Source organism: Capra hircus, chromosome 9, assembly GCF_001704415.2.
Source record: "Capra hircus breed San Clemente chromosome 9, ASM170441v1, whole genome shotgun sequence".
Classification (NCBI taxonomy): Eukaryota; Metazoa; Chordata; class Mammalia; order Artiodactyla; family Bovidae; genus Capra; species Capra hircus.
In genome coordinates, this window is record NC_030816.1 from 36488162 (window position 1) to 36502859 (window position 14698).

Here is a 14698-nt window from a genome sequence, read left to right on the forward strand (position 1 = left end):
GTGACTCATTGTTTTTATTGCTGTTACGTGCCAGTTATGCTGTAATATATGTATTGTTTTTTTAGAATAAAGAGCTGCATATACTAGTTGATATTAAAGGGGGTAGTTTTTTAAAACTGTGTATCAGCAGTCAAGTTTCTTCCACATCTGGAGAAGTATAAACAGGTGACCGACCATACCAGAGTAGATTCCTGGTATCCTTTTCATTTCCTTTTAATGCTTTGTTCACTTGTTTTTATACCTTTTCAAATGAAAGCCATAATCAGTACACACTTGTTTAAAAGACAGTGTCATTTGTTTTTTTGGTTTTTTTTTACATTGTAAGATACATTTTAAATATGCTTGTGTAATCTGTACACTTTACAGTGCAATTTACTGACAGACTGCCTTCACTGAGTTTTAAAGAACTGCTTAATATCACAACTTATAGAGAAGTGACTGTTGTATGTAGGGAATCAGATAACATTTTGGGTATCTCTAACACCTTTTATTTGATCTGTATATAAGTGGTCAATCATATTTCTTTTTGAATGACAGTGAAAATTTAAGTAATATATGATCTTTTTCCTCTTTTAAATTTATCTTTTCTTGTGTTATAGATGCTTGTGACCACACCAGAAAAATGGGATGTAGTAACAAGAAAGAGTGTTGGGGACGTAGCTCTTTCCCAAATTGTAAAGCTGCTTATTCTTGATGAAGTCCATTTACTGCATGAAGATAGAGGACCAGTATTGGAAAGCATAGTGGCACGAACTTTACGGCAGGTAAGAGGAAGTTATATGTATGCTTATTTTGAGGGGTAAGTTTTTAAACTTAAATCTAGCATTCAAAGAAATATTAATATGTGTTGTGTATGAGGAAAAAGATAATTTAGTGTGGATAAACCTGTAGGTATTTCATTTTTATGTCAAAAGTACCTGATTGTTCTTCCTTCCAAGTCTTATTTTATTGAAGTCTCTTTAAATTAACCATAATAAATACAGGAAAACTTCTAAACCTGTGTTTGGATCTATTATTGACTAAGCAATATTACACTTGATCTTAGCCAAAAGACCAAGGAGTAGTTGGACTAAACAATATTAACATAATGGTAGAACATAGGAAAATGTTAGTGATTCATCCACTTTTCTCCATGCCCAAACTCTCCCCACTGAAAAGGGAGTGAGAATCCTCTGACTGCCAAGGTCCAGCTTGTGGATTAATCAGCAGTCACATCCACTCACCACTGGTAACTCAGTTGGTAAAGAATCCGCCTATAATGAAGGAGATCCCAGTTCGATTCCTGGGTCAGAAAGATCCCCCAGAGAAAGAGTAGGCTACCCACTCCAGTATTCTTGGACTTCCCTGGTGGCTCAGCTGGTAAAAAATCCACCTGCAATGTGGGAAACTTGGGTTCCAACCCTGGGTTGGTAAGATCCCCTGATAAAGGGAAAGGCTACCCGCTCCAGTATTCTGGCCTGGAGAATTCCACGGACTGTATAGTCCATGAGGTCTCAGAGTCGAACACAACTGAGTGATTTCACTTCCACATCCACTCAGTGACCTCTTACAGCACAGGATCTAGTCGCTTGCCATCTTCTTTTTTATTCTAAATATTTACCCTGGGAAAAAAGCACTTCCTTGTCAGTATCACCTAAGTCTCTGCATGTCGTCCCTATCTCTCCGCTGACTTCTAGTCCTGTCCAAACACAGTTGGTATTTCTACTTTGATATTCCAAAAACATCTCTTGCTAAACATGTCAGAAACTCTGTTGTTTCTCCCATATATTTATATAAGGCATCATAATTCACTCAGTTCTCAAGCCCAAATTCATTGTGTGGGAGTCACCTTAACACTTTGCCTTAACACTCTGCCTTACCCCAGTAACTAGTTAAACATCAATTCTTTTACATTTCCTATCTTGAATAGCTGTCATCTAGATCTAGTTATGGGAATTTAAATTTAAAAAGGGAGTACAGAACTTATGAAGTTTATGTTGCATTTTTAAATATTTTAAAATAATGTTTTTTAATATGGTAAATATACCATAAAATACTGGAGTGGATTGCCATTTCCTTCTCCAGGGGATCTTCCCGACCCAGGGATTAGTCTCCAAAGATAAGATGTAAGATAAAAAGAATCTTTTTTTATCTTTATCTCCAAAAAGATAAAATGTAAGAATAATAGAAATTATTTGTCGCACATAAAATAAGCTTAAATGTCCTTTGTAATTAACAGGTTATTGTAAACTAATAAATATTTGTTGTTCAGCCACTAAGTCATGTCCCACTCTTTGCAAACCCATGGACTGTAGCACGTCAGGCTCCTCTGTCCTTCACTATCTCCCAGAGTTTGCTCAAATTCTTGTCCGCTGAGTCAGTGATGCTACCTAACCATCTCATCCAATGCCGCCCTCTTCTTTTGCTTTCAGTCTTTCCCAATGACTCAGCTCTTCGCATCAGGTGGCCAAAGTATTGGAGCTTCAGCATCAGTCCTTCCAATGATTATTCAGGACTAATTTCCTTTAGGATTGACTGGTTTGCTGTCCAAGGAACTCTCCAGAGTCTTGCTGTCCAAGGGACTCTCCAGAGTCTTCTCCAGCACCACAATTCGAAAGCATCAGTTCTTCAGCATTCAGCCTTTATGGTCCAACTCTTACATCCATACATAGCTTTGACTGTATGGATCTTGGCTGGCAAAGTGACATCTATACTTTTTAATATGCTGTCTAGATTTCTCATAGCTTTCCTTCCAAGGAGTAAGCGTCTTTAAATTTCATGGCTGCAGTCACCATCTGCAGTGATTTTGGAACCCAAGAAAATAGAGTCTGTCACTGTTTCGGTTGTTTCCCCATCTGTATGCCATGAAGTGAGGGGACCAGATGCCATGGCCTTAGTTTTTTGAATGTTGAGTTTCAAGCCAGCCTTTTCACCAAGACTCTTTCATCAAGAGTCTCTTTAGTTCCTCTTCATCTTCTGCCATTAGAGTGGCAGGGCCATCTGCATATCTGAGGTTGTTGATAGTCAGTAAGAAATATGTTTTTTGAAAATTTGGAAAAAGCACTTTACAGTAGAAATAAAAATACTGAAAATCATAAAAAAGAAGCTTAAAAAGAATCCAAATTAACTTGAGATGTTCCTCTTCCATTAGATTGGCAAAAGTGAAAAAGAATGTAATTTGAAAACTCTCACTAAACTATGCTTTTCCTTCTAGAGGTCTAACCTATAGAAATAATAGCACAGAAACATAGATATAGTAACACCAGTATTCACTGATGCTTTCTTGTTAATGCAAAATATGTTGGAAACAACCCAAATATTCAACAAAAGAAAATATGATTAAACAAATCCTATTACAGTCATCAAATAAAATGCTACTTTGCAGTCTTTTAATAAGAATGAGGCAGAGTTATAAGAACCAGACTTAAAAGATATCCAGGTTATATTCTTCATTGAAAAGGCAAGCTGGGTCCTATATATAGCACAATCCCAGGGGGAAAAAAGAAAGCAATATATTTATATTCTCATTTACTGAACATTTGTTAACTACCTGCTGTGTGCCAGCTTCATGGTTCTAGGTGTTGTGGATGTAGTTAACAAATTTCTTGCTTCCATTTAGATTTTTAAGCTGGGTAGAGTAGGGTGCATAGATGTGAAAGCGTATGCAACAAGTGTAAAAGTGGTTTTATAGTAGGGATGGAATTAGAGGACTTTTTGGGACATGTTCACTTTTTACTATATAAAAATATGTGCATATATACATACAGACACACAGACACAGAATACAAAGAGTTGAAATATTCAAGTAGACACACAAAAATCAGAGATTTTAGCTAGTACTCAACTTAGAACAGCGTCAAGAATACACGTGGTTGTGAAAAGTCTGCAGCTGCCGCCACCGTTCTCTTTTTTCCCTCTGGCAGTTAGTTTACTTGTGAAGTCTTGAAAAGAATCATTCCGGGCATCATTTATGCAAAAGAGAGCTATTTTGATCATGAGATTTTTAAATAAAAATTTTAACAGCTTTATTGAGGTATGATTGACATACAAAGCAGTGCATATGATTAGCATATGGGGTAAAGTGAGTTTGTGCTTAACAGAAGGTACTACTTCCCATGGTGATACTTCCTGATTATGAGATGTTTTGATTTGGTACCTTGATATGTACATAGCTTAGTGATGTTTTTCAGGGAGCCCAGGCCACATGAGTCCATACATTCCTGGTTTGTTTGCATTGAGCTATCTGGAGAGACCATGTCCATCAGCTAAAAGCATTACAGAGACAAGGCTTTCCTGCAACTATAGAGCATTAGAGGTCAAGTAAATACCATTAGTATAATTGCCAAGAGGACCATCAGTAGCATGTTTTCAAGGGAGTTTGACCAGGGCATCTTTCTTTCTTGAGCATTCCAAACTGAGGGAGAAAATAGATTGCAGGAGTGCTGCTGTATACACACGTACACAGAGACATACACATTCGTACCATATATACTTTGAGGCATTCATTAAAATTCATAAATATTTTGTAATATATGAATTTTAATAGTATAATTTTCTATATGTAATTTATAAACTGTATGATATAAAATATATAAAATTGTACATTATGTTTTAATTATATGTAGTACAATTATAAATATACCATGTTAATAGAAGATGCAGGAACATAAATATGTTGTATATAATATGGATATATAATATGTACATAGCCCTGGTAATTCAGCTGGTAAAGAAACCTGCAATGCAGGAGACCCCGGTTCTGTTCCTGGGTTGGGAAGATCCCCTGAGGGATAGACTACCCACTTCAGTATTCTTGGGCTTCCCTGGTAGCTCAGATGGTAAAAGAATCCACCTGCAAGCAGGAGATCTGGGTTCAATCCCTGGGTTGCGAAGATCCCCTGTAGGAAGGTATGGCAACCCACTCCAGTATTCTTGCCTGGAGAATCCCATGGATAGAGGAGCCTGGCAGGCTACAGTCCATGGGGTTGCAAAGAGTCAGACACGACTGAGCAACTCAACATAGCACAGCAATATTCAAATATATAATATATTAATTCATCCTCTACATTAGCATCTTCATAATATAGCCAAATTCCAATTATATAGTTTATCAGTACTATGCTTATAAATCTTTGCTGACTTGCTGTTTGTTTATCTTAAGAAAAATGTTTAAATACCTTAGCTGGTCTTAAAAGTCTATTAAAACCCTGATCTATTTGTTTAATTTTAACTTTTCCATTCTATTCCTTAGCTACTTAGGTTCTAACCACACAGAACCAAATTTTTTCCTTCCCCAGTTTTTTTTTCCAATGCCTCTTTTTTCTCCATCTCTTTCAGAGATGAAACTAATCTTACTTAAGTCAGAATTATCTTTATGAGATTAAGGGTTGTAAATGCAAAATTGTATATTATCACTCCACAGAGCTATCTGTTGAAAACCCACTGTTCTTTAGAATCTGCCCAGTATCACTTCTTCTATGAAGTGTTTCCTAGTTCACCACTCAGCATGAATTCCACCTTTTCTGTGCTCCCTCTGTATTCCCTTTCTTTGCACATTTTTAGCACTTACCACAGTCTTCCTTATAATTTCACAACTTGTTATAGTTAATTCTGTCTTTATTTGTGGCCCTCACCAGATTTTAATCTCCTTGACAGAATGATCTATATGATTCTCCTCGTATTTCCAGTGTATTAGTGCAGTGCAGTGCTCATAAATATTTTTATAAAAAGCAAAGCTCCTATTTTTGTTTGTTCCTGTGATTATCAGACATTCCCAGTAGATGGCAGTGCTTCACATGGCACTTTGTAACTAACATAGGCACACCATAGGGAGCTTTTTTAATGCGATGTAGATTCTGTTCAGTCAGGTTCTAAAATTACATGATGGTATTAGGCACTAAATTCACAACATCCTTGGCGTGAGAGAGATTTGGAAAAGGGAAAAGTAGAATAAAACCCAAATCTGTTGTATTTAACAGTGTTGAACTAACATTAGTTGTTTTAACTAAATTTAAATGAGTAGGGAGACTTTGTCCAAACTTAGATTTTATGTGAAGGAAAATGCTATAAAAATTTACTGCCTATTTTTTGGGCTAATGCTAAAGAAGAGACTGCAAAATGTTAACTTTTTTTAGTTTTCAACTATTAATATTTTCAGGTTACTCTATAGTGTGTAGAGCTTCAAGATGTGGTTTAAGACCTAAAGTTTCAAATTATCCATATTTAAAGGAAAATATTTCTCATACAGATTTATGAGTATAATAGATTTTTTTAGATTAAAAAGGTAACAGTTTTTAAATGGGGGTTTAGCAGAAAAATATCTCTAATGTTTGCAAGGTGTCATGTACTTAACATCAAAAGACATTAAAAATATACTCAATAACTTATGTGTTAAATGATTTCAATGCTAAAAATCACTTTCATATCCTTTCAAATCACCACCAGTAGTAAATAGAACTATAGTATAATTAAAATTATTCTAGGGGCTTCCCTGGTGGGCCTATGGCTAGGACTCCATGCTCCCAGTACAGGGGCCCTGTGTTCAATCCCTGGTCAGGTGGCTAGATCCTACATGCCACACTAAAAACTCCTACATGCTGCAACTAAAAGATCCTGTATGGCGCAATGAAGAGCAAGGTCACATGGGCACAAATAAGATGTAGTACAGCCAAATAAGTAAATGTATTTAAAAACAGCATTCTAATTACGTAAAGGAGTCTAATTATAATATGTAAAGAGGACTTCTTACATAATAAGTAGGGTCATCTGTTCCCCTTACTTAGGGTTCCTTGACTTGGGTTGAGTTTGCTTGGGAAGCTATGTGTATATCTCATAGTGTTTTATTTAATCCTCAAATAAGCCCAGATAAAACCCATTACAATGAGTAAGCAGATTCATTTTTGTCCTACTTACAGAATGAGTTTGGAAGGGACAGGGTTACATTTTCTCTTAGTTTCTGTGAGTGATATTTGTGTCAGGGAGTGCAGGACCTTGGATTTTCCCAGCCCATGTATGCACTGTATTGAAATATCCAAGGCGAAATCCAGTGTTGGGAGCTGCTCACTTAGGTATAGTAACTTGAAGATACTAACCTGAGGTAAGCAATTTTTGACTAAGAAGGTCATAAAAAACTGAAAAAAATAATTAAAGTATTTGCTCAAATAAGTATATCCCATGAATCCCCTTATTTTATTTATGATAGCAAGAACATTAAACATTCCTAGATTTTAAAAAATAATAATACTGTATAGTTTTTTGTTACAGATTGAGAATCTTTTTTTATGCATTCTCTGATAAAGGAATTTGGTTGAAGTTAATTAGCTTACCAAATTAATTCCAAGTCATGTGTACTTAAATCACATCAGAGATTTTCAAGCTTTTTCCCAGGTAAGAAGCCATTTTTAAAATTAGACTTTTACATGGAAGCCTAGTAAATATATGAAAATATAGGATGACATGGTTAGATAGCCTTACCCACTCAGTGGACATGAATTTGAGCAAACCCTGGGAGATAGTGAAGGGCAGGGAAGCCTGGTGTGCTGCAGTCCATGGGACAGCAAAGAGTTGGACACAACTGAGCTACTGAACAACAACAGCAAAATACAATAGAAATTTAGAAAGAAATTCTACATGATAAACTATATATACAGAAATATATATATCTATATATTCCTATCTACGTACAAACACACATATGTGTGTATATATAGATAGATATAGACACAAACATACACACATACCTTCTACACTTTGGATTTGATAAATTGATATAAAACCCAACCATTTGAAAGACTATTCTTCTGACACTTAGAGCTCAGAAAGTGCTCATAGAAGGAAAAGAGAGAGTGACAACACTCTTATTAGAAAATAATGAAAGCTTACTTAGTACAGACAAATTTAAAATTCACAGTTCAAATTAACTCTAAAATGAAACAGATATGTAAGGACTATAATAAGTTAATTATTAAATTTTAACTGTTAGATAATATTAAATAGAATTGCTAAAAATGGAAAAATACTAAAGTTAGGAAAATAAAATTAAATACAAAATAGAAAAACAATAAACTAGATTTATTAACTCAGTTCAGTTCAGTTCAGTCACTCAGTCATGTCTGACTTTTTGCGACCCCATGAATTGCACCATGCCAGGCCTCCCTGTCCATCACCAACTCCCGGAGTTCATTCAAACTCACGTCCATTGAGTTGGTGATGCCATCCAGCCATCTCATCCTCTGTCGTCCCCTTCTCCTCCTGCCCCCAATCCCTCTCAGCATCAGAGTCTTTTCCAATGAGTCAACTCTTCGCATGAGGTGGCCAAAGTACTGGAGTTTCAGCTTTAGCATCATTCCTTCCAAAGAACACCTAGGACTGATCTCCTTTAGAATGGACTGGTTGGATCTCCCTGCAGTCCAAGGGACTCTCAAGTCTTCTCCAGCACCCCAGTTCAAAAGGATCAATTCTTCAGCGTTCAGCTTTCTTCACAGTCCAACTCTCACATCCACTAGAGTCCTATAAAAATATTTTTAAAGCTAGTTTTTAAAAAAGTACAGTAAACTTATAACAAATCTAATCACAAATAACTAAAAAACCTATGAGTAAACAAAATTAGAAAGGATAAAGAAATTTTACAGAATGTTTAGAAATGAAAAAAGATGAAAATACTATAAGCTGTCATCATAAAAATGTAATTGAACAAGAATGGGATAGTGTCCTGTGTTCATAAGCAGTAAAATGGAGAAGCTTCTTGGCATGCAAGATTTCTCACAATCATTTCTATATTTCTATTACCTCCCTTCTCTAACTGGTACCACTAGTGTTGCCAAGTATAGTATCTTAAACACCTTTCTTCCTGGCCTACGTTCCTAACTACTCTTCTCTTAGAACAACAGCTGTCACCTCTGCATGTCATCTCTCTTCATTGTTATCACAGTTTTTAGAAGGTGCTACTGTTAATGGGATACATTGCAATGTTTTTTTGTGGTTTTTACAGACGCTAAACCCCTGCTTTCCCTGCACTGCAGTAAAAGCTTAATAAATGACTGGCAAACAAATTAATCAATGTTATCAGCAGTGTTTAGCAGCAAAATTTAAATATTACATCCTAGCAGTGAACACAAGAGGATGGCAAGAGTTAACATCAACATTTTAGGAGTCAGTGAACTAAAATGGACTGGAATAGGCAAATTTAATTCAGATGACCATTATATCTCCTACTGTGGGCAAGAATCCCTTAGAAGAAATGGAGTAGCCCTCATAGTCAACAAAGAATCTGAAATGCAGTACTTGGGTGCAGTCTCAGAAATGACACAATCCCTGTTCATTTCCAAGGCAAACCATTCAATATCATGTTAATCCAAGTCTATACCACAACCACTAAAGCCAAAGAAGCTGAAGTTGAACAAGTCTATGATGACCTACAAGACCTTCTAGAACTACTACTAAAAAAAAATGTCCTTTTCATCATAGGGAACTGGAATGCCAAAGTAGGAGGTCAAGAGATACCTGGGTTATCAGGCACATTTGGCCTTGGAGTACAAAATGAAACAAGGCAAAGGCTAACAGAGTTTTGCCAAGAGAATGCTCTAGTCCTAGCAAACGCCCTCTTCCAACAACACAAGAGATGAGTCTGCACATGGATATCATCAGATGGTCAATACCAAAATCAGATTGATTATATTCTTTGCAGCCGAAGATGGAGAAGCTCTATACAGTCAGCAAAAACGAGACGTGGTGCTGAGTGTGGATCACATCATGAACTCCTTATTGCAAAATTCAGACTTAAACTGAAGAAAGTAGGCAAAATCACTGGACCATTCAGGTATGACCTAAATCAAATCCCTTACAGTTATACAGTGGAAGTGACAAATAGATTTAAGAGATTAAATGTGATAGAGTGCCTGAAGAACTATGGACAGAGGTTCATGCCATTGTATGGGAGGCAGTGATCAATACCATCCTCAAGAAAAAGAAATGCAAAAAGGCAAATAGTTGTCTGAGGAGGCCTTAAAAATAGCTGAGAAAAGAGAAGTGAAAGGCAAAAGAGAAAAGGAAAGATATATCCACCTGAATGCAGAGTTCCAAAGAATGCCAATAAAGGACAGAAATGGTATGGACCTAACAGAAAGAGAAGGTATTAAGAAGAGGTGGCAAGAATACACAGAAGAACTATACAAAAAACATCTTCATGACCCAGATAACCACAATGGTGTGATCACTCACCTAGAGCCAAACATCCTGGAATGCGAAGTCCAGTGGGCCTTAGGAAGTATCACTACAAACAAAGTTATGGAGGTGATGGAATTCCAGTTGAGCTATTTTAAATCCTAAAAGGTGATGCTGTGAAAGTGCTGCCCTCAATATGCCAGCAAATTTGGAAAACTCAGCAATGGCCACTGGACTGGAAAAGGTCAGTTTTCATTCCAATCCCAAAGAAAGGCAATGCCAAAGAATGCTCAAACTACCGCACAATTGCACTCATCTCACACACTAGCAAAGTAATGCTCAAAATTCTCCAAGCCAGGCTTCAGCAATATCTGAACTATGAACTTCCAGATATTCAAAAATTTAGAAAAGGCAGAAGAAGCAGAGATCAAATTGCCAACATCTGCTGGATCATCGAAAAAACAAGAGAGTTCCAGAAAAACATCTACTTCTGCTTTATTGATTGTACCAAAGCCTTTGACTGTGTGGATCATAATAAACTGTGGAAAATTCTTCAAGAGATGGGAATTCCAGACCACATTATCTGCCTTCTGAGAAATCTGTATTCAGGTCAAGAAGTGACAAATAGAATTGGACGTGGAACAACAGACTGGTTCCAGTTTAGGAAAGGAGTACATCAAGGCAGTATATTGTCAGCCTGCTTATTTAACTTATATGCAGAGTACCTCATGCGGAATGCCAGACTGGATGAAGCACAAGCTGGAATCAAGATTGATGGGAGAAATACCAATAACCTCAGATATGCAGATGGCACCACCCTTATAGCAGAAAGTAAAGAGGAACTATGGAGCCTCTTGATGATAGTGAAAGAGCTACTTAAAGCTCAACATTCAAAAAACTAGGATCATGTCATCCAGTCCCATCACTTCATGGCAAATAGATGTGGAAACAATGACAGATTTTATTTTGGGGGCCTCCAAAACTACTGCAGATGGTGGCTGCAGCCATGAAATTAAAAGATGTTTTCTTCTTGGAAGAAAAGTTGTGACCAGCCTAGTCAGCATACTAAAAAACAGAGCCATTACTTTGCTGACAAGGGTCCATATAGACGAAGTTTTGTTTTTTCCAGTAGTTATGTATGGTTGTGAGAGTTGGACCATAAAGAAAGGTGAGCACTGAAGAGTTGATGTTTTTGAGCTGTGGTGTTGGAGAAGACTCCCTTGGACTGCAAGATCACACCGGTCAATCCTAAAGGAAATCAACCCTGAATATTCACTGGAAGAACAGATGTTGAAGCTGAAACTCCAATACTTTGGCCACCTGATGCAAAGAGCAGACTCATTGGAAAAGACCCTGATGCTGGGAAAAATTGAAGGTGGGAGAAGGGGACAACAGAGATTGAGTTTGTTTGATGGCATCACCGACTCGGTGGACCTGATTATAAGCAAGCTCCGCTGTTGGTGATAGACAGGGAAGCCTGGCATGCTGCAGTCCATGAGGTTGCAAAGAGTCAGATACGACTGAAAAACGGAACTGAACTGAGTGAACACAAAGAATGAAGCTTAGTACGTTCTTTGAGAATGTACTTGTGAATTTTCCCCCCAAGTTTTGGCTGTTATTCCACGCAAACTCTCCCTTATACAGTATATCATTTTAAATTTAAATTTGTAAAACACTAAAGGAATCTGCCTTAGTTATTTCAGACTTTTAAGTGTTTGTGTTTAAAATGAATTTGAAATTACTGAACTTGAGAATAAAGAGTATGTACTTTAAGTGCTTGAAATTATAAGTTAACACTAAAGCCTAACACATGTCACTTGCCTTGTTACATTTTTAGGAGGAAAACAAAAGAAACCATGTAACTAATAGAATTTTCTGATTCAGGAAATACACTAAAAGTACATTTTTAATCATTTTAATATCATTCCACATGCCAAATTTAGGCGAATTTTTTTTCGTATTACCTTTCAGACTATGTGTTGTTACTCTTATCATGATATCTTTAGTGATCTTCAGTTCAGTTCAGGTCAGTCGCTCAGTCATGTCCAACTCTTTGTGACCCCATGAATCGCAGCATGTCAGGCCTCCATGTCCATCACCAGCTCCTGGAGTTCATTCAGACTCACGTCCATTGAGTTGGTGATGCCATCCAGCCATCTCATACTCTGTCATTCCCTTCTCCTCCTGCCCCCAATCCCTCCCAGCATCAGAGTCTTCCAATGAGTCAACTCTTCACATGAGGTGGCCAAAATACTGGAGTTTCAGCTTTAGCATCATTCCTTCCAAAGAACACCCAGGGCTGATCGCCCTTAGAATGGACTGGTTGGATCTCCTTGCAGTCTAAGGGACTCTCAAGAGTCTTCTCCAACACCACAGTTCAAAAGCATCAATTCTTGGCACTCAGCTTTCTTCACAGTCCAACTCTCACATCCATACATGACTACTGGAAAAACCATAGCCTTGACTCGATGGACCTTTGTTGGCAAAGTAATGTCTCTGCTTTTGAATATGCTGTCTAGGTTGGTCATAACTTTTCTTCCAAGGAGTAAGCGTCTTTTAATTTCATGGCTGCAGTCACCATCTGCAGTGATGCAAATATTTCATACTTTATACTACCAAAGCTTACTTTAAGTACAAATCCAGTCTTATACGTTAAGACTTATACACGTTATTTATACGTTATTTAATTAAATAATTTATTTAATATATTTTATTTAACTCCTATAGGTTGAATCCACGCAGAGTATGATAAGAATTCTTGGACTCTCTGCTACCTTACCCAACTACCTCGATGTAGCTACATTTTTACATGTTAATCCCTGCATTGGACTTTTCTTCTTTGATGGCCGTTTTCGACCTGTTCCTCTTGGACAGACATTTCTAGGGGTTAAAAGTGCAAATAAGGTAAATAATTCTTTTAAAAAATTATGCTTTTCTAGAAATATTTTTTGATGTATTGTTTAATACTTGTTTGACATTAGAGACTTCAGACCACCATTACAAATATGACAGAAAGTCAAGTGCATTTCCTCATTTAGGAGAAGGTCTCCTCTCCAAATAGCTGCTTGTAATAGTTTGCATTGCTGTTATCAGTGAATATTTTGTATTCTTAGCTAAGAATACAAGTTATATGTATATTCAAGAAGTTATTTTGATAGGGTTGAAGGCAGGGAAATAATAAAAGACTCTAGTTAAATCAGTAATATACATTATGATATATTATTCATCTAAAATAAGTAATCCCATAAATACAATTGAATAATAATTTCATGATAACAACTACAAAATGTGGTGTTCTGTTTAATTTGTTGTATAATTATCATATTAATTATATATACAATCAGCATTTCTGAAATTCTTTTTTGATGTTCCTTAAATGTTATTACCATGTACCATTTGCATTATCAGGGTGCTTATTTTAGGCTTTTATAGAATCATGAAGGAATATTTTGCTTAAAATTTATACATTTATTAAGTTTCATGACATTTGTTTCCCCCTGTGTAACAAATAGTTTTAGGAGAAGATTCATGGGCCATATGACCTCTTTATAAAAGAAAATGAGATAGAATCATGTGTTGCTGTGTCAAACTTGGTCTGTAGTGTATTTTATTACTTCTTGTCTAAAACTAATTTTGTTACTAAAATAGAGCTATTTTTACCTTACAATATTATAAATAAAATACTTAGCTTAGAAAATACTAAGAGGCAATATTGCTGCAACAGTTAATATACTCTATCTGGATATTAACTAAGATACGTTTAGAATTGTGGGGAACTATTTTAAATGTTTACCTGAAGGATAGTTCATGATATAGTAATAGTTATGAAATGCATCTTTTCTTTGATTGTTTCAAGTGCTTTTCAGTATTACTTGCTGCATTTTTTTGTTATTTCTTAAAATATATTTGATAATATAGTTTATTTTAATGTATCATTAGAACAGATGAGGATTGTGCATAAGATTTTTCTTTCAATTTACAGTTTGAATGATAGCAGATGATTATCACAGAAAAATATAGTGTTTTCAGATGCTTTCAGCCATCATAGAACTTATTTTTATCATAGAAATTGGTAAATCACTTAAACCTAATTAAATTCTAAGTATTTTCACCGCAGTACGTTAGCATTGTAATCTTGAAAGGAATGGTGTGAGATGTTGATCTGTGGTAATTATTTAGAAGGTTCAGAAATTTGGCAAAATTTATAAAATACTTTTATCAATCTTATGTAGTATAAATAATAAACTAATTATACATATTAGTTATAAATATGCATTTTTGTCTTACTAAAATGCATTAGTTTTACACTCAGCTGACATATACAGTTGGTAACTAAGCTTTTCCCCAGGGTGTCGTTTAATATATTGTAACCATTGTTAATTTGTCATTTCTTATACTAAGAAATCATTGTAGATTTTTGAAAGTTTCTTTCAGAAGCTCATGATATGATTCAGTTGTTGTGGAAGAACATGGGAAAATAGTGTCCATGACACATCTAATTTGAAATAATGCCTTTGATCAGAATTTAATCCAAAATTAACCAAAAAAATTATTGGGA

The 14698-nt window shown here is 35.9% G+C and overlaps 1 protein-coding gene across 1 annotated transcript in view; it reads left to right on the forward strand.

Annotated features, from left to right (window-relative positions):
* ASCC3 (activating signal cointegrator 1 complex subunit 3) overlaps nt 1–14698 on the forward strand; it is a 345247-nt gene that overhangs the window by 143512 nt on the left and 187037 nt on the right. The window contains exons 11-12 of the mRNA XM_018053127.1: nt 600–764; nt 12868–13044. Of these exons, the coding sequence (XP_017908616.1) occupies nt 600–764; nt 12868–13044 (342 nt within the window). The remainder of the gene's footprint in view (nt 1–599; nt 765–12867; nt 13045–14698) is intronic.